At 40.3% G+C, this 19,741-nt stretch overlaps 1 protein-coding gene across 1 annotated transcript; it reads right to left on the bottom strand.

The window, feature by feature from the left end:
- Positions 1-10,075: 10,075 nt before the first annotated feature.
- ADAT2 (adenosine deaminase tRNA specific 2) lies at positions 10,076-19,730 on the bottom strand. Its single transcript, XM_066315563.1, has 6 exons — positions 19,648-19,730; positions 19,378-19,482; positions 13,759-13,909; positions 13,130-13,236; positions 11,363-11,435; positions 10,076-11,247 (listed from the first exon to the last, which is right to left on the bottom strand). Exons 1-6 carry the CDS (start codon positions 19,702-19,704, stop codon positions 11,207-11,209), a joined length of 534 nt encoding a protein of 177 aa, XP_066171660.1. The 5' UTR covers positions 19,705-19,730; the 3' UTR covers positions 10,076-11,206.
- Between the last annotated feature and the right edge of the window lie 11 nt (positions 19,731-19,741).

Raw genomic sequence — 19,741 nt, 5'->3', positions numbered from 1 at the left:
CTTTATGAGGTATAGAACATGGAATAACAATGCCATTTTCTCAAGATAAGATGTGATGCATAGTAAAGTAGATATACAGTCATGACATTTATTTTACTTGCAGCTGTTATAATTGATAGCCTATATAATGTACACATATGAGGTTTTTAATATAAATATGGGTTTGTGAGAGTGCCACTTACCGTCAATCTGTAACAAATCATTTAGAGATTGTCTATGGGCTGTTGGTATCTTTGCCACTTATTTTAAAATTTTTGTTCTAAGTTTAAAAGGACTGAAGGGTTGGTAACTTCCCCACCATTTTTTTTTTTTTATTAGTTTAAAAGGATCAAAGAGGAAAACAAAATCTGGAATTGATTTTTGCATCAGCTGGTTTTGCATCAAATAATGATACAGTATTTAAAAATTGCATTGTCATCTCCTCCTGTGAAGTTGCATTATGTTCTGTACCCTTGGCTCACTCATTAATCCTTCAGTAGCATGCACTTAATTGTTCAGCAAATGACACAACATGTGAAGAAATAATACCAACAATGTGATTTATATCTCTCCAGGCAAAACCACTGAGGACTGGATCATCAGCTTTCATGTATTATACTGCAGCACAGGAACAGCCTGATCTGAAAACTGTGGCCAGGTAGGACACACTGAAAACATGAACTCTGGAAACAAAAGCTATGTGTGTTCTATCAGTCAAGCACAAGTCTGAGTTGCTCTTTAAACACACGCGTGGTGGTCAGAACCTTTGATGCTCTGAGCTGGTGTGTGCAGAGCAGAACAAGCACAGTGGGAGCAGCAAAGCCCAGCCTGGCTGCTGGACACTCACTGGAGGGAGCTGGGGGAGGCAACCAAAGAAATACGCCTAACTCCAGTGGGATATAAATACATTGACCCAGCCCGACTTCTAGGGAGAGAGAGAAGGGAAGGGTGGGGAGAGAGAAGATTTCTATAGCTGGTGGGGTTTGGCACTATGAGTCCACCTGGAGTAGTGAAGCCACTTAGCCAACACAGGCATCAGCTCACCAGTTTCTAGGTAGTGGCTGGAAGCGGTGGAGAGCAGAGCCTACGGGACAGTTTTGAACAGCTAGCTCTGCCACAGCAGAAAGATTGCCTCCTGTCCAACCCCAAGCTTTGGCATGCCAGGCTTCAAATCTTCCAAATGCAGCATGTTTTAAAGATCAAGTAAAAACCCTGGCACATGTAGATTGTGTGGCTCAGTATGTTTACATCTCCTTGTGTCTTGCTCTATACTTTGGAGGATAAAGGGCGCAGATCTTCCAATGCTACCAGCTAGGAAGGGAAGAACCAGTTCAGCCCATTTGTTCTCCTTCAGCCTACAGAAATATCTGAAGAGCAGAAACCTGGTGTCCACCATGTTTCTGTAGGTGCACAGTTCATTTTTTCCAATAGGAATTATTTTTCCTCCAAATCCACTGGTCCCATTTCTCTTGCCTTTTCCCAAAGTAATCAATTTAAGAACAAATACATTTTTAGCAAAAGGAAGTTAGAAAATCAATGTATTGAAAATAGAACTGCTTTCTTTCCTTGAGAGTAAAGCGGGCTCCCATGTGTGTCCTACACATTTCACAGGATCAAGGCTTCAGTGATGTTGCATATTTGCATTTTGTATTGTGGCCCTCTGACTTGCCCTATCTCTTGCATTTATTTGAATTTTTCATTCTGTCATTTTTTCCTGTTCACTTCTATTTCTGGTCTTTTTGTTTTGTCAGACAGAAGACAAACACACTCTACAGGCCAAAAAGAAGCATTAGTTAGATATTTCGTGGGTTGCATGAAGAGCAGTAACTAAAAAGAGTTAAGGCAATGGTAGCCCAGTTCAGGCATGTTGCTGAGAGGCAGAGTCCTCACAGAGGTGTCTGTAGGGAGGTCTGGAGTTGATTCCTGTTCAAACTCCGTGTGCCACCTGCACAGCTCAGGGCAGCTGCACTGCAGGAAGCACCCTGGAGATCTCTGAAAGGAGAAGCCCAGGCACACCTGCCAGCTCAGCGTGTGCCTGAGATTGTCTGGATCAGCCAGGCATGGTCAGAACATATCTCAGGAGAACATTTCCCCCCCACCAGGAGGGGCAGCAAGGCCTGCTCTTCATCTGTAGAGTGTGGATGGTCCAAAGCACCCAGAAGGTGCAGAGTGGAGTTGGAAGATGGTGGTATAGAAGGAAGGTTGGAGGGGTCAGTCACAGAACCTGCTGTGCTGTGTTTCACCTCATGGTGCTTTTGGATTTAATAGTGCTTAAAAACCTTTCAAGGCCTCTTGCTTCAGTTTGGGAAAGTCTCTGAACTCTACTGAGAATCCCTTTTACTCCTGATTTTGTTTAATCTGCTCAGGTTCTAAATGTTTCTGTTCTAAATTTTCAAGCTACAAGGTTATGAAGAAGCAGTAGAGTGAGGGTCTCTTGCTTATTTGGGCTCAGATCATAATTCCAGTTCTATGGGAATTATAAGTGGAGAATCCTTTGCTTAGAACATAGTGGAAAAATAGAAAATAAGGGCCACGAGGAATGGTCTATGAAGTGCTGGCCATACAATTCAGGAAGGAAAGCAAGCACAGGGTGTTACATGATTGCTGTGGTGGTCATCTGTTCTACAAGCTATAAACACTGTGGACCTTTAAGACATCTCTCTTGAGTTCTAAAATCCCTTAATCCTGAGTCATTTGTACAGCTGAACAGACTCAAGGTCTCATAAGTAAATTGGAAATACCTGTAATTCTGCAGAAAATTAGGGAAGAGTTATGTAGTCCCAAAGCAGAGGAAGAAATGAAAAGGAGTCATAAAACCTTTGGTCTCTGGGAAAGCTCTGGGTGAAGAGGCCTTTCTAATAGAATTTTCTAAATTCTTCCAGTCTCACTTGGCTTCTGTCATATGGAAAAATTTTTGAAAGGCCAGAGCAGAAGGGTTCCATTTCAGCATTAATTACAGTGTTGGGTTTTCTTAACTCTCTCTCCAAGGAAATAACTCACCAATGCACCATTTGCAAGAATTAAGTAACCAATTCTTCTGACTAATGTGACTCAGAAGACATAGGTTAAAACAGCATCTAGAAAATGTCTGAGCAGCATACCTTATGGACAAGAACTCAGCATATAACTTGAGGTTGACATTAATCAGAAAGCTGCTGGAGTGTCTTATAGGCCTGTTATTATAATTTGCTATTTTTAAAATTCTCTGAAGTAATCAGAAAATCAACCAGCTCAACACCCCTAAAGAGAGCTGCTTCCCACCCACCAGCAGTGGCTGACTTCACTGTTGACATAAAAACCATGAAGATCTCAGTCTAGTATTCTGCCATGTAATTGTATCCTTAATTTTGGCCTTGTTGAAAGTCTGCTAGAAAACCGATCTTGTGTGTCCTCATTAGAAGCAATTCATATGTAAATCATTTAAGTTGGTTTTTTTTTTTTTTTTTTTTTTTTTTTTTTTTTTTTTTTTTTTTTTTTCTTTTTAACTTAAAGGAAGAAAACATTCCTGTGACTCAAACATTCTGCAGGCTCTGGCTCCTCTTGTGGCTCCTGTGTGTCTGTGACTTCTGGGAAATCTGTGCCTCCTGGCAAATGAGAGTGAGAAGGTTGCTGGCTAGGCTCTCACCTTCTCTTGCCTTAGCTGCTGGAGAAAGCATCTGTCGAGAGACTTCACCTTTTCCCAGCCTTGAGGCGGTCATTGAAAGGATGTGAGGTGAAGCTCTGCTATCTTCTACACTCTTCTGCCTGGCACACACCCACAGAGGAAGGTGCTTCACTCCCTTCAGCCAACAGTAGCCATCTAATTACCGGCTTTTCTGCATATTGGAAGGCTTAATTTTTGCTCTTTTATGTGCAAAAATAAGTTGAAGTGGTAGTAGTGGAATGATATCCTAGTGTTACAATGGAATGACATTGAAAAGACATTAAATAAACAAGTCAGATGATTTCTCTGGGCCTTTATCAATAAAACTGATGAAGCAGCATATGAGGTACCAGCCAAGTTCTTGTCTAAAAGTACAACTTTGATAAAGTTTGGGCACCTATTTCTTCTGAGTATTTCTGGAGTTGGAAATGGAAGTCATCATGAAAGTGTTGACAGCAATTTGAAGGTGTAAAGGAATACTGCGTCTTTACCATGATTTCTATGTTTTTGAATTGGATGAGCTGAGTCCTTCACACTCTTAACTGTTCCTAAAATATAATGTCTGAGGTATTTGTCTCTAAGAAAGCTGAGTTTTTGTTGCTTAAGAATACATTTTGAACTACTGCTGAAGGTGTTTGGAACTTCTCTTTGGCACCTTGTTATTATAGGCACATGAAAATGTAGACAAGTGGGACTAGGTAGCAGATGATGAAATTTTAGTTGATTAAAATGTTTGTCAAAACCCTGGTTTTTTCCCCTTGTATAAGGAATTCTACATGAAAATGTAGGAAGGGAAAAATAAAGGCAGAGCTCGAGGTAATTTGGGGTATCTTGTTCATGAATTGTCCAGTTCAATGCAAAAAAAAAATCTTACAGCTGCTAGGAATCTGACCTGGTGCCCAGAAATGTGTAAAAGCACAGCTGGCCCTGTCTGGGCTGCAAATCAGCTTTAACACTAATGGCAATGACTTTATTTCAAGAGAGTATTTAGCTTCAAAAAAATGAATAGGGGCTGCATGTTCCAAATGTCATCTGTCAATTTAACAAATGGCAACTATATACACATCTTAATGCCAGATCGCTGTTTCATTAGGCTCCTTGTGGGTTATTCCTTCTTGGTAGCTGGCATTGTTCTAGCTGGAGCAGCAGAAAGGCAGGAGGGAAGGCGCTCCTCATCACTGCCATGCAGAGCAGCTCCTGGCTGCTTTTCAAGGGGCAGCAGGAGAGAGACCAGGGCACAAAATGAAAATATGCCAGAGGAGAACAACAGGGGCACCTTTTCCGCGGTACAGCCGAGTTAAGCCCATCACAGGACCAGACACAGAGATATCTTTGAGTTAGGTCTGGAACTGCAGCCTCGGCACAGAGGCAAGTGCTGATGGCTGCTGAGCGGCACTGCCCGAGGGTGGTCTGAAAGCTGAAATGAGCAGGCGGGTGGCTCCAAATGGGAGCACTCTGTAGCTCTGTCGCAGAGTATAAAGGCTGTTCAAAGGCTCGCAGGAACGAGCAGATAAACTCCCAGTACAATGTAGTGGAGTGAGTGCTGAGGAAACAGCCATGGCACAGGGCGAAGGTAAGGATGGGCGAGAGTCTGAGCTGTCCCACTTTGCCCAGCTCCATCCAACCCACTGCAGTGTCATTTCCTACCTGTGCTCTGTGGCACAGCAGCACTGCAAAGACTCTCTGCATCTATAGGTCAATCCATAGGTTGACTGTCCCTGAGCTGCACTTGCCCACACCCAAGTTGTCAGATTTCCCGTGCAGTGGAAATGGTCTGAAGTGTCCTACTTTGTAAGTAATCAAGGTTTTGTGGCTACCATGGCTGAGAGCCTTCAGTCCTCCCCCTTATCACTGGTAGCTCAAGCATTCTTATGGACTACCCTGATAGGATAAACACATTGAAATATTTAAGAGTGCACTAAACAGGTACAGTTTTGAATGATTCATTCAGGCTGCTGCCAGCTGAAGAGCTGCACAGCATGACTGGAAAGAGGTTGCAGAGGGCAAGAAAATTAGTTTCTTTAGAAAGGACTTATTTTCTGTCTGCAGGGCCAGGTAATAACAGGCTGGTCAATACAGGAACAGTGGGTTCCCTTGCCAAGCAGCTCTGAATGCACAGGTGAGGCAGAACACAGAAGGGCAGCCAGGTAACTTTGTTCACAGGATAAACTGAGTCATTTGCTTGTACCACAGCATCCAGGGCAGTTAATGCTGGGATGCATAAACCACAGGTAATGTAAACCACTCTCCCCCTGTCCCACAGCATTCCTGCTAGGAACCAGCTTCTCCTCAGAAGAGTCTGGCTCAGTGAATGAGCTGCTGCATTCAGCACCTTGCTGAATGGGAAGGGAAAATTTGAGAAGGGAAAATTGCCTTGGATCCTCACAGAGCGCTGGCACAAGTGCTGACACATCTGTGGAGAAGCAGTGGAGGGTTCTGCTGGAGAGTTAGAAACAGAGTTTACTGAATCCAGTCTCCTAACAAACCTTACCTGCTCAAACTAGCTGATAATCAAATTGTCCTTTTTTTTCTTTCAAGTAAAGCAGGTTTTGCAGGGAGATGGAACATAGTTACTTGTCTTCATTTTACTTACTTTAAGTGTGTGGAAAAAGCTGGTAAGCTTTTGAACTCTGTGTCCCTATGGCTGGATGTTGAAAATCTTGCCTGTTTTCTTCTGGCTGTCATTTGGCTTAATAAAAGATGTTGCCCCTCCCTACAAACCTTGTTTCTCTTGCACAATGTGGCTGCACAGATAATGGCTGTTTATATCCTCCCAAACTAATGTGGCTGTGATGGCGACCTCTAAGGCTTGACAGGAGAAAGTAGGAATCAAAGTCACGGGAAGTGTAAATTTTTATTGCACTACCTCCTTGCATGCAGAGAAAGAGAAGTGGTTAGAGAAGTGCCATGGCAAACCTTCCCCCACAAGTGGAATGTGAAATCCTAACACCAGAAAAATCAGTGTCCCTCCAGAACACTACAGTCTCAGTCATAATTTCAGTAGCTGTCCCTGCTTTATCCAGCAGGACAGAACACACCAGCACCACAGCAACTGAGGCTTATGTGTGCCACTGTAGCTGAGGACGGTGCCTCACTGCTCAGACACAAATTAGAGATGAGGCCAAGTCTCTGCCCCTGGCAGAGCCCTTCATTTTATTTTATCCCCCAACCCCCCTCTACCCCCACGCCCCCTATTTCTTTTTTTAAAATCACTTAGATTTTTAAAAGACAAAAGAAAGGCACCATGTGAAAACATCACTATGGAAACATCACAGGCTCACTTGTACTTCCTGCCAAGCAACTACCTAACTGAAGTTTTACATCCTATTGGATCACTGTTGGCCATCTGCTCTCCTTCAAACTTCTCTGATTTCCCTATTTTCCTGAAAAGTTCATTTTTAGAAAGGAGAGAGGAGGAGGGAAAGGGAGAATCCAGTATTCTTGGCTAGTGCAGAGCTATTGTGAAAAAGGAAGATAAACTCACTTTGGAGCAGCCTCTTAACAAGACAGATCCATGTTTTGTGAAGTAATTTCATAGAAAATACCTTGTTTCTCGATGCACTTTAATGATAAGGGTATCTATTGGCAGCCACGAGGCAAAACACACAAACAGCTGCTTCTAGTACTCTTGCACTAATTGTCATCCTCTCCCTTTCTCTCATTTAGCCTCAAATGTATTTTCTTCTAAAATGTAAGTTACTGCCTACACTGGAGTTGTTGGCTGCAGGCTCCACAGCCTTGCTCCAAATAAAACACAGAAATAGATTTCCTGCCAAGCACCGAGGAAGTTTGAAGACTTTAGTTTTTAAAAATATAATCTTTTTATCAGTGCCCTAAGCCTGCCAAAGGTAATTATGGGCCATGGCGCATTTACATTAATGCATAGGACCTACAGACATTTCAAAAGCTTAATGGAGAAACTCCATAAATGCATGTATCGAAAAACAAATTAATTAAATTAAACTGTCATGTAAAGATATCACTTAATTTTGCAGAGCGGAAGGCGCTCTTAATGGGAATGGAATGGATCAGTGAGCATTTCAAAACCCAAAGCTATAATTTAAATTCAGGCTCTCCTCTAGTGTGCAAGTCACAAGACATATTTATTATAGCCTTGGATTGTCAATTGTAATCGGTTTAGCAGAGACAAAGCCGTGTTGTTTTGCTTCCTGCCCTCCTAGCTGGTTCAATGTATTTTGATGTCAGACTATTGACAAGCAAACCAAAGGCTGAAATAAAATCATGTTTACCTGTGATGAACTGGCAAAAATGCAGTCCAAGGTATATGTAACCCTGAAGCCCAAACGTTTATTTATCAAGCAGAAAGGGGAAAATTATGAAGCATTTAAGCTTCCTTAAATAAACCAGCTGAATATATTTACTGCTGCCCTTGAGGCCTGCTATGTGGCAACCTAGAAACAAATAGATAAAAATAAGTAAAAGCACTGTGGAAATGAAAAGCACCATTTATAAGCTGCTGCTCTTGAGTTTTCCAGATGTCAGTAACAATTAAAGTTACTGCTCTTGACACTCCTCTAAAGCTAGAGGCAAAGCCTGACACCAGGACCCCAGCAAACAGACAGCAATATTTTTCCAGGATGTGCAATCCAGTTTGCTTCAGGATTTCACCTGGTAGCAGCAGTTACAAACCAAACCTATGGTTTTGCAGCCATGAGCAAGCATCTTCTCATTGAATAAGCTTCCAAGAATGCTTCAGTTCCTCTCCTAACATTCTTTCTGTATTCTCTAATTCTCTTTCTTCCTAAACTCATTTTCTGATGTAGAACACTCAAACCAGCCAGCTCATCAGATTATAACTGTCAGGGCTTCCTCTTGCCTTTTTCCAGCCCCTGCATTGAGCTGAGTCATGGAGAGGTTTCTTTGAGTCTGAACTAGGAACTTTCTACCCAGGATCTCTGTAATTTCTTGTGGATCTCTCAGGTTTGCAAATCTGACTCTAAAACATGCTGACAAGCTTAAAACTCATGGTTAGGAAGAGCTGTGGCACAGCAGACTAGGACACCTGCTTGAGGCACAGCTCTGAGGGCAGTGGCACAGGATCAGCCTCCCAGGCTCCTGCATGGTGGGATGGCCATTTGCAGGGAGGGAGGAGAGCACTGCCTGGGGGGAGCAAGGAGGAGTCACTGCATGGCTCTGAGGAGTGGATTGTGTTCACACAGGAGTTGATTTGCTTATTTTATAATATCTGCATATGTGCATTTGTTCTTACTTGGGTACGTAGCAGGATTTTCAGGTGAATGGGTTGCATTTTTGCTTCCAGTGCAATCTTTCAGCAGTTTGTTCCCCAAGGAATTATTATGCTAAAATACCCCAACCCCAACCAACCACAAGTCAAAACAAACCCCTCCCCCATCCAAATTTGCCTGAATACTAGACCACTGTTCTTTTGCTTATACATTACAGTAAACAGAAGTATTTTTTATAACCTTTCCATAAAATTACAGTTTTTATCTTGCTACACTATTTTTCTTCCATGCCTCTGTTCCAAGATGCATATTATTAGCCTTGATCACTCTCAACATAAATTTTTATTTTTCTCATCCTCTTCAGTCTCTTTTGGCTTTGTACAAGATTTGAACTGTTTATTAAGTGACAGGTCACCACTGACAAAAAAATTCTGTTTCAATTCAAGGGCTGAAAAACTGGACAAAGCTTTTAAAATGCGTTTTGTCCTACTACCAGTAATCTTTCTACTTATTTACATGGCTCCTTCCATCACACACGTGATGGAATAACAACATCCTTCTTTGAATGAAGGCAATGGGAAAGGAAATTGTTCACAGCCCCTCTGAAAAAGAAAAGATGTTGAGAGATTTAGGTCCTGGTTCAAAATAGTATGAAGGCTCCAATTCCTACTGTCACCGATGTCAGTGACAAGCCAGATGTCTGATGTTTTTAATTTGGGCTTCAGTGATTTCTTCAAGGTATAAGAAAATTATGGTCCATCTGAGATGTGAATGCATCTGTAGCGATACATGGCCATCTTCTATCACCAGCCAAATACCGTAACCACAGGCATGCCTGTTGCTTTCCAATAAAGCCATCCCAGTCATTAAAAATGGTCTTTTCCTAAACAGCTTTTCCAGCTTAGCTGTCTGGTTCACAAGCCCTTGGAGTTCTGAAGCAGATTAAATCTACAAACACAGTCATAACTTTTGTTTATGGAATGGGAAAGACTCAAAGAGGGCTCTAAGTAATGGTCAGGAAAACAGGATAGGCTACTGACATAAGTTAAAGGGCTTAAGTCAAAGAAATACTATTTCTGAACTCTGAAAATAGCTGTTATGGTAAGAACACTTCTTTCCTATGTCACTTTGTAAACATTAAGTAAATATATAAAATAAAAATTCTAAGTTATTAAGAACAATGGTGACAAAGTAGCACTTTTAATATTATTTTAAAAAACACTTCTGAAAGTAGTCAGAATACTAATAAATATCTAAAAAGTTTAATTGTATCCAGTTTTTATAGTTATAAAATTTTGAACACTCTTCTGCATAAAATAAAAAAAAGCTATGGCATTCCTCAAATTTCTGAACAACAGCCAAATAAACTACAAACAATTTCACCCTTCATGTAAGTATCCACTAAGACGTATACAATCAAGATTGAACCATAATTGTATTCTTAATTCATTAGTGGAACTTGAAGGCCCTCTTCTGGATTATAAATTACTGCATGGCCAAGCAAAGTACATGGAAATGACAAAGCCAACCAACACTACGAAAAGATAAATATCTTAAATATATTTTATTCATGTTACTACCAACTTCATTTTCTAGTTTTCACTTGTATCTGCCCATCTTGGTTACTATAATTTAACTTCTTAGTGAATTCTTAAAAATAAAGTATTTCTTACACTGATATTCACAAGAGGAGTGGACAGTCTAGAGTTGTGGAAAGTTTCTCTACGACTTTGTATGAAGGTGCTGTGCAACCAATTGATAATTGCTTATCCTCATTAAGCAACAGCACACACAAACAGACACGTGATTGTGTGTAGGTCCCTGTCTACACAGGTATGTGACTTTCAGAAATTACCTCTGAAAATCTAAGTGCTAAGGTAGAAAAAACAAGAGGAAACATTTGCAATAGTGCTAAGTCTTCAAGGACTGTAAAATTCTTTTATATGCATTTTGAATAAATACACACATACGGACTGTAAAGGACTTAAAATATAACTTTTCAAGAGAGTTATCTGCTTGCCTAAGCAAACATTTGCTATTGAAAAGCAAGATGCTTCTCCACACATGGAAGGAAAAAATATTCTAGAATGTGCTGTACAAAAGCACCACTTTAATGGATCTGTCTGTAAACAAGTGGACTTGAACCACCCATTTTCCTCTTTCTAAAAACAGCCATTTATTCTTTTGTTTTGTCATGATAACAAGAAATCATAAATATAGAAATGCAGGAGCAGGTACTAAGTATCCTATTAGTAAAAACTCTTGTAGACAAAATGAAACATAGTTTGATTGAACTATAGATTTTAAAAAAGCAGCATGCTGAAGAAACTTTCACATATCATTTTTTGTTAAGTTTCTGTGTCCCACCAGTGTAGGGCTACTGACGACGATCCTTTTTCCGTACTTTTGATTTTGGTGCTGCCAAGAAACAGGAAAGGAGAATCACCATCACAAGTGAATTGCAGTAATTCAAGTGCCAACATTCTTTTAAATTAGGTTGGGATCAAAATGGATGCATTAATGTAAAACCTACCATTGGGATTTTCTTGTCTGTAGAAAGCTTTTAGCAATTCCACTGCTTCTTCAGCACGATAGCCAGAAGAGCACTGTTCAAATTAAAATGATGTTAGTGAGCACATCTGAGAATAACATATTCCATGCTTCACAATAATGCCTTGAGAACACAATAATTTTAAACAACTGCACGGTCAACTTAGGGGTCAAAAAATCTCCTTTTCAGGTTTAATACCCAATACATTTGAAAAACACTTACGTTGAGGCTTAGTAGAGTAAGTAACTTCCCTAATAACTTAATATTAGGCAAAACAAACTTTCTTAGTAAATTATGTAAAATTTTTATGCAGTCTACAATTTCTTTCTTATTAATGTATTTGCAACCTCCCATACTCCTCAAGCACTTGAAAACATAACAGACATACATCTAAGTATTTGCAGATAAGATTCCTGACAGAAAACACTCCTCCACATATCTATCCTTTTTTTTTAACAGTCACCTTTCAGATCTTTTTGGTCCTTCTAAAATACTTTTCCAGGCCATGGACATTAATGACAAAGCATTTATATGTCACTCACACTAAATAAAGCTCCACCCATGCTAGAAAGTAAGTAGTTACTCCTATACATTCCACTGCAGTTGCCTACAGAAAAAAAGGATTCATAGTATGAAGAACCTTCTCCTTTCTGTCTTCTGAAAGTATAAAAATATTAAATACCACATGCCAATGTTAGCAAATGAACATTCTTACAGTACTGACTACACCAATTAATTCAGATGTTAGTCTCACTGACACACTGACAGAAAGACACCTAATATGTTTACACTGGAGTGCCAAACAATATTGTCTTGCTGACTGAAATTCTTTGAGCCCTGAGCTTTTAGTGCTTATTTACAAGGCTGAAATACATTATTTGTTTTTTACATTCATTAAATCATGAATGTGAAATGTGGAAAAGAACTCCAGGAATCAGTATCACTGTACACGGCAAGATCATGTACAACTGTGAATAATATAATAAATAAAATGCTATAAATACTCTCTACATGTATGTATGGGTACATAAGTAGTACCATGGTGTAAAGCACCTAGATTTATTTATCCTCTACCTCCACTGAATGCTTGTCCAGCCTTTCTCACATGACAAAGATGCCTAAATCAACCCAGACACTGCTCAGACTTTCAGAATCCCTACTATTCAGAAAGTTTCTTGATACCTAAACTGAATTTCCTCTGCTACTGTTGCAGTTCACATTTATTTTGGGATTTGAACTACATTAAGTCAGTCTCAGCTAATACATTTTACCTCATAAACACAGACTGAAAACAAAAACACAGTTATTTCCAGTGGCTCAACTAAAACCCAGTGATTTTGTAGGTTGCTGCTACTTGATCTTTATTGATTATGTGTTTGCACATTCTGCAGCTTAAAATAATTTTCCCTCATGTCTTCCTGCAGCATATACTTACTGTTCTAGTATTACACATATTATAGATATATTTAATTCTTACCTTGTTCCACAAGCATAGTTCTTACCCTCACCCTTTGATACATCCTTTTAAATAATTTAAGACTGTCATCAGGGTTTTCCTCAATTTTCTTTTCTTTAAGGACCTAATTTTTTTTTTTTTTACATTATTTTCTTATTAAGCCAAGTTTACTTGACTTCGATCCTCTTTCATCCATGTCCTCTTGAAGTGATGTGTAACATTCTCAAAGCTTGGTAATGAAGCCAGACACAGTACTCTAGCTGGAAAGCAAAGGGAAACATTTCACAGCCTACTTCAAATGGGTCTCCTGAGTCCACCATATCATCAGATGAGATGCTCAAAACGGAGCCACAGCCTCCAAATCGCTCATTCCGACAGCCATACACGACGCGTGGAATTTATGGGAGTGAGTCAAGGTATTAAGTGAAAAATAAGCAGAAAGTACAGAAGCCTGATCTAGGAAGTCATCAAATTTCCTCAAACTAAGTTAGTCTGAGCAACAATCCCTCCCTCACAAAATCGGAACTTTCTTTTGAATGATGTGAGATATGTTGCTTAAGACGCACATCCAGTCTTTCTCAGAAAAGAGGAAGCATGAATTCCCAAAGCAGATGCATATAAAGATATGGTTTACTGATTGATACAAAATTCAAAACTTAACACTGAACTACACTTAGTTCATTTTACACGCTAACAGACATCTCTAAACTGTATTTTTAATCTCTAAGAGCATTTGTTTGTCATAACTACACCATCTCTCTTTCACTCTTGAGTCTCTTGCTATTCATCATGGAGGTGGGTGCAGACCCTCAAACCACCCCTCATGGCTTTCTCTGACACTGTCAAGCCTTTGTGGGCCCACTGCCAAAGGAGTAATGGTTTGACACAGAGTTTCCCAGTGTGAGACAGCATGAAAGGATACTCATCAAGCGCACAGCAGCTGCACACATGATACAGGGCTCTACAGTTACGTACAGCACCAGCTGTGGAAACACTTCCCTGTAATCCCTCTTGTGTTGCTTGCACCAGTCAAGGACCTGGTCGATTGCCACCATTTCTGCATGTCGAGTAGCCTAGAAGATAGAAGTAAGTATTTTCTTAAAAGTTTGCAATTATTCACTTTTTAAACAGAAGTCATGTAATACTCTTTGCTGGTTCAAGTTGCAAAAGAAATTTCATACCACCTAGACTGCAGAAAAGATATTCAACCCAAGAAAGGAAATATTTAACCCCAAACTCTGGTGTGTAGCACATAAGATCTACAAGTGCCAGTTTTTGGTTCTACTTTTTCCAAGGCAGAGGAACATGCTCAGCAGTTCTCTCTCAGTCATGCCAGCACAGTGAGGTAAGATATGAAAACTCTACTTGAGTCTTAAGGGACACACAAAGCCCACCGGCACAACTGACGTAGCCCATAGCCCACTCTATTTCCAAAAGCAAGAATACAAGATGGATTACTTACTCTGGAAATATTAACAAACTGCTCCTTGCTGATACCTTTTCCTCCCTCTGACAATATTACTGTGCTCACAAAGAATGAACACACTGTGAACATGCAACAATTTCAGAATGTTTCTGCAACTGCCTGGTGTGCTCTGTACACACAACGTTTTCAGTTTGCCTCAGGTTTAATGCTGCCGGGGGATACACACATGTACAGTAAGTCCCTCAAGTAATAGGCAGGGATTTCAGCATTTGACTGATCACAAAAAGACCATATTAAGTTATCTCTTTTTATCCAAGAAAACTGAGTGATTAGTATCTCAGTATCTATGGCACAAAAACCTGAACAGAAGTGTTGACTTTAACTGCAGAGAGACCAAAACAACCAGCAATGTACCAGTACCGCTCTGAAATGTCTGCAGCACTGTGCTACGCCAATGGAATGTCACAGAAAAAAATTCAGAAAGTACTAGTTTTGAAAGAACTCTTCAGTTAGAGCCTGATGCTTATTTGAACTAAGACTATTGGTATTTTCCTTCTTTTTCTATCTGTTTTGGGGAAAAAAAGGATGTTTTTGACACAAGCATTAGAGTAAGACTTAATCAATCCAAATTATACTAGTACTTCTGTTTTGTATGTCCCTATATGACCCTTGAAAGCTTCCTCTCAAAACATGGAACTTGGGTCAATATTTTAGCACTGTGAAGAGCTGTGGTGATACCAGTGAGATGCTCTACAACACATGGCAAGACTCACAACCTACTGCTATGTTTAATACTGTTCAAAAACATTTTAAAACTCCTAGAAAGGCCATGCAGCTGCTGCAGGCCCTGCCAGCTTCTACAGTAATAGAAGATAGCTACACAAATGAGATTACACTAATATAGAACATTACTACACACCAGGGTACCCAGATCTTCACTGTTTTTGTCACCTCATGTCTTGAAGACACAGGAACATCAGAACAAATTCACCTCAGGCTGAGAAAGGATTATCCAAGTTACAGAACAGTCTCCATTTAGAGACTGATTAGACTGGCTCTTAACAGATACAGTCATTAGTTTTCAAAGTAAAGAGGACTACAGTAGAGGTTTTTAAAATAATCAAGAAAAATGTGGAAAAGTCAAAGTTATAACTATGATTTATTGTTTCTTATAACAAGTGAGCACCCAATTAAATTATCAGGCAGCAGATATAAAACAAATGAAAGGAAGTACTCTTTCACAAATCATATAATTATATTGTAAAGCTCATTGCCTCTGGATGCTATGGAAGCCAAAAACATAAATGAGTTCAAAAAAGGTTTAGACAAATTCATGGAGGATACGTGCACCAACAGCTATCAGAAACAATGATCCAGATATAGTCTTGGACACTGGAAGTCCCTAAGGTACTCCCTTTCAGAAGTGGAGAGGATGTGCAAGGGGAAAGTTTAGGGTACTCCTTTCTTGTTTCTTGAGCTCCTTCCTCACATATGTATTAAACGTCCCTCTTAAAGACAAGATATAAGGGAAAAAATGGCCTTCTAGGCCTGTCTTAAAGTTTTGTTTTGTTTTGTATGAAGCTATGACTAGATAGCCTTTTTTTGACTTGATGTGTATAAAATAACACAGAAGAGTGATTATTTTAATTTTGAATCATTGACTCAACTCATAAACTTAATTTGCCAAATATTACACACTATTTTAAAGCCAAGAAAGCAAAAGCAGATTAAGAGCTGCAAGGGAAAATGAGAATTGTTTACAGAGTGGCAAATGGTTGTACCAAGGGAAAAAAACTGACTCAGTAGGATAAAAGCCTTGGTGGTGCCCAAAACTGTGGCAAATGTTTCACAGACAAATAAAGCTATCACTACTGCCGCAAAAAGCTAACTTTTTTAATTTTAGAGCATAATTAACAAGTGAGGGTAAAGGGGGCCAAAGCTCAAAGTTCTTTGTTATCTTGTGGCTTCACCACACAAACAATACTTCATTTGCAATTATCCCATACTGTACCTGCAAGACACTAGCTCCAATGACCCAACAAAGAGGAGATGCCTGTGTGTATCAACAAAGGACCTAAGACAGAGAGCATTTTACTGGGAAGTGAATGATTGCATCACATGTGGGAATAAAGATGTCGAAAAACCATTTCTAGCTGGTAAGGGTCACATATGCTGTAAGCGAGAAAATTTTCAGGTTGGTCTGAGGCAAGACTCTGAACAAGCAAGTGTGGGAGCTGCCAGAGGGAACACAGCACTGGCACAAGTTTGTGAGTGAACCTCCAGGCTGTCTAAACCCAATGTCTTACACAGACATTTGCTGCACTGTTGCCCAACGAAGACAAGTAGTGCCATGTCTAACAATTTTGAAATACTGATGCCACAGCCATGCTCCTTAAAAAAACCAAAAAAACCCAACCAAACACAGCTGTATACAAACTGCCTCCTTCTCCCCAAAGCAACTTCTCCCAGAAGAATGCAATGATTAGTAATTTTGCAAATAACTCCCCACAGAGTAAGCAGCAGTATTTCTGACATTAATGTGATCTGCTGTGGACATGGCAGACAAAAAAAAAAGAAAAGATGCAGGGTGACAGGACACAGCCTGAAAACACTGGAGTTTTTGGCAACTACATCTTTTTGCCAAAATGAGCAGTTTAGGAACATAATGAAAGAGGGCATGAAGAAGGAAATACCTGCTCCTAACTTCAGCCCGTTACCTCAGAGGATGCAGGGACCTGCTGCAGGAGAAGACAATTTATTTGACACAAGGCTCAGAGGCAAGTTGATCCCTGACCAAGGGCAGAATTGCAGGGAAGGACTGAATTTCTAACTGGATAAATGACCAGTTTTTCAAAGTAGAAATAAAGTTTTCATGAAGTTAATTAAGTCAGTATGTTATAAAGCTGCATTCTGGAGGCCAGAAAGCTGCCAGTCACACAGCAATGTTTTGATGCCTCAAGGCAGAGTATTGCACGAGTGAAACCTTCAGAGCAAACAGAGTCACTGTAATAAAAACCAGGAAGGACAGATGTCATACAATCCTGACACCTATAGGTCCAGGAAGGTTTCAATAGTAAAACAGGCAAGAATACAAACCTTTGAAAGTAGTGCTATAAAAACCAGTCCTTATAAAAGGTAAATTAAACACAAAACCAGTAAGACAGCTAGCACTAAATTAAACTAGTAACTTCTCTGACAAACGTTTTTTCTAGGCAAGAGAAACACCAGTCTCTCTGGATATCTCCAGTGCATCTGACACAGCACAACCTGTGAAATTGTTCTGAGTGTTGTTGTTGAGGAAAACGGCCTAATGCAAGAAACGTTAAGGTGAGCAAGAAAAGAAGAGACATTGTATTGACAGGAGAAATCTTTGTCCAGAGGGAACTCATTACCATAAACACTCAAAGATCATTTGGCTTAAATGTTCTCAGTTGCATCACTGGCATTAACTGGAAAAACCTCTACAGAAAACAGCTGATGATGTGATGTCTTTTGTATGATGAAAGACATCATGAAAAGTGACAGGGTGAGAGTGTCATTCAGGAGGTGGATGGCCTTCTAGATGGGAGTGAAAAAAAATAATTCAGAATAATAAATGAAGAAAAGCAAAACAGCATAAAAGACCAAGAAAGCTCCAGAAAAGATGGGTGGACTTTTTTGCAGTAAGAATGTGAAGTATCATTGTTATCAAACAAAGCGCAAGTCCATCTGGAATAAAATACAGAGTTCTGGTTAAGTGAATTCAAGAAAAAATGAATCAAAGCTGAAATGGCTATGTAAAAGAATTATTCTAATGAACACAGACAGCAAGCCTGTCTTCTGAGAGGAAACTAAACAGTTGGCTTGGGAAAATCAAAAGCTGCAAAGGAATAAGACTTTAAATACATCCAAGCTATGTAAAATAATGGATGATGCTGGCACAAGAGCAGGGAGATATAAACAGAACATAAAAAGTTTGAAACTGGAAATCAGACATTTTTTAGCCATCTGAGGAAGGATATTCTGGAGAAGTCAATATACGGTGGGACAAGAAATAAGTTTTAAAATAGACCTTGACATTTATGATGTCTGCTGGAACTGCCTCAATGGTTCAACAGGATTGGTTTTTTTACCCCAGCATGGTCCCTAAATAATGCCAGAAATCATTAGGGGAAAACCGAAAATAATTTCCTACGTTCACATTTCATAACAAGTACTTCTTTCAAGCTTACATATTTTTTTAGACTACATGGAGCAATTATGTATCTGATAAAAAATTTAGAAGCACTAAGTACCCAGCATTTCCTATCACTATAGTATAAACATTTATGAAAATTGAGCAACAAAAGAACTGAAACTTGAGCTAGGCAGCAATTCAAAAAAAGCTTGGCTTTCAGAGATACTATCAGATTACTGTTTCTAAAATCCAGCTGATTTTTTTTTAAATCAGGCTACTTGCATTTTTAGTATGTACCTTCAGACAGCCCTGACATCAAAAATGCCTGAAAGCTTCCCTGATATTTTTAATTTTGATTTTGTTATCAGTCTTGTCAGTTATGTTCTATTAACATGTTTTTTTTACACAATATTAATATCTCTGGCATGATTTTCCCAAGTGTCTGCTTCCCCACAGTGCTTACAATGGTGTAACATGAGATACCCAACTACTCTGTCATCTGGCTTTCTCAAAATTGTGTTAGAATCCTCTTAATACATTGTCCTACAGAACAAATTACTATAATGATTCATCTTTACTGTTACATTTTTGAGCTTAAAATAGTCATTTTAACTTTTAACTATGTTTTCAGATTTGAGACATCTAATATAAATTACAGCCAGATCCTGCAGTCAGGTTAAGTTACACAAAACTTCCAGTTGTACAAAATTCCTGTTGGCAATAATGGGTCTCTCAGCGCCAGATCTTATAGCTAATTCGATGGTTAAAGTTGCAACAGGTCTAAAATCTGCAGGAAATAGCTTTTTGTTCTGGCCTGCGGACAGAACTTGGTCAGGACAGGCTGCGCAGCCATTTCTCACTCTCAGCCCCCGGGTGACTGTAGGAGAGCGCGTTCGAGGCCCAGCACCGGGACAAGCGCAGGGCAAAGCCACGGGGCGCCCGGGCCGGCCTCAACTCACGTTCTTCGTCTCGTTGACCTCGTTCCTGCCCCTGCCTATGACCTCGCCCTCGTAGACCAGCAGGCAGCCCACGGGAACCTCTCCTTTCTCCAGCGCCTCTTTAGCCTGCGGGACGGACAGACAGACAGACAGACTCGGGAGAGGCACAGGACAGCGTTACTGCAGCGTGAGGAGCCGGGCCCCATCTCTCGCCCCCTCCCCGCTGCCGGGAGGGGCCCGGGGCTCCCCGAGGTTTCCCCGCGGGACAGCGGGAGCCCGGCCCGCACTGACCACGTCGAGCGCCCGGTCCATCCAGGCCAGCCGCGCCGCCTCCCCCGGCTCCGCCATGCCGGGCCCTGTTTCCGGGGCACCGCGGGCGGTGTCG

The sequence above is a fragment of the Sylvia atricapilla genome, chromosome 3 (assembly GCF_009819655.1).
Source record: "Sylvia atricapilla isolate bSylAtr1 chromosome 3, bSylAtr1.pri, whole genome shotgun sequence".
Lineage (NCBI taxonomy): Eukaryota > Metazoa > Chordata > Aves > Passeriformes > Sylviidae > Sylvia > Sylvia atricapilla.
This window is presented reverse-complemented; position numbering and strand designations above follow the sequence as displayed.

Coding starts and splice junctions, on each gene's coding strand:
- ADAT2 (XM_066315563.1), bottom strand. CDS start 19,704: ATGGCGGAGCCGGGGGAGGCGGCGCGGCTGGCCTGGATGGACCGGGCG. Junction 13,910..19,377: donor AGGTCAACGAGACGAAGAAC/GTGAGTTGAGGC, acceptor TCTATCTTCTAG/GCTACTCGACATGCAGAAAT. Junction 13,237..13,758: donor AGCTGCTGTGCGCTTGATGA/GTATCCTTTCAT, acceptor ACTCACTCCCAT/AAATTCCACGCGTCGTGTAT.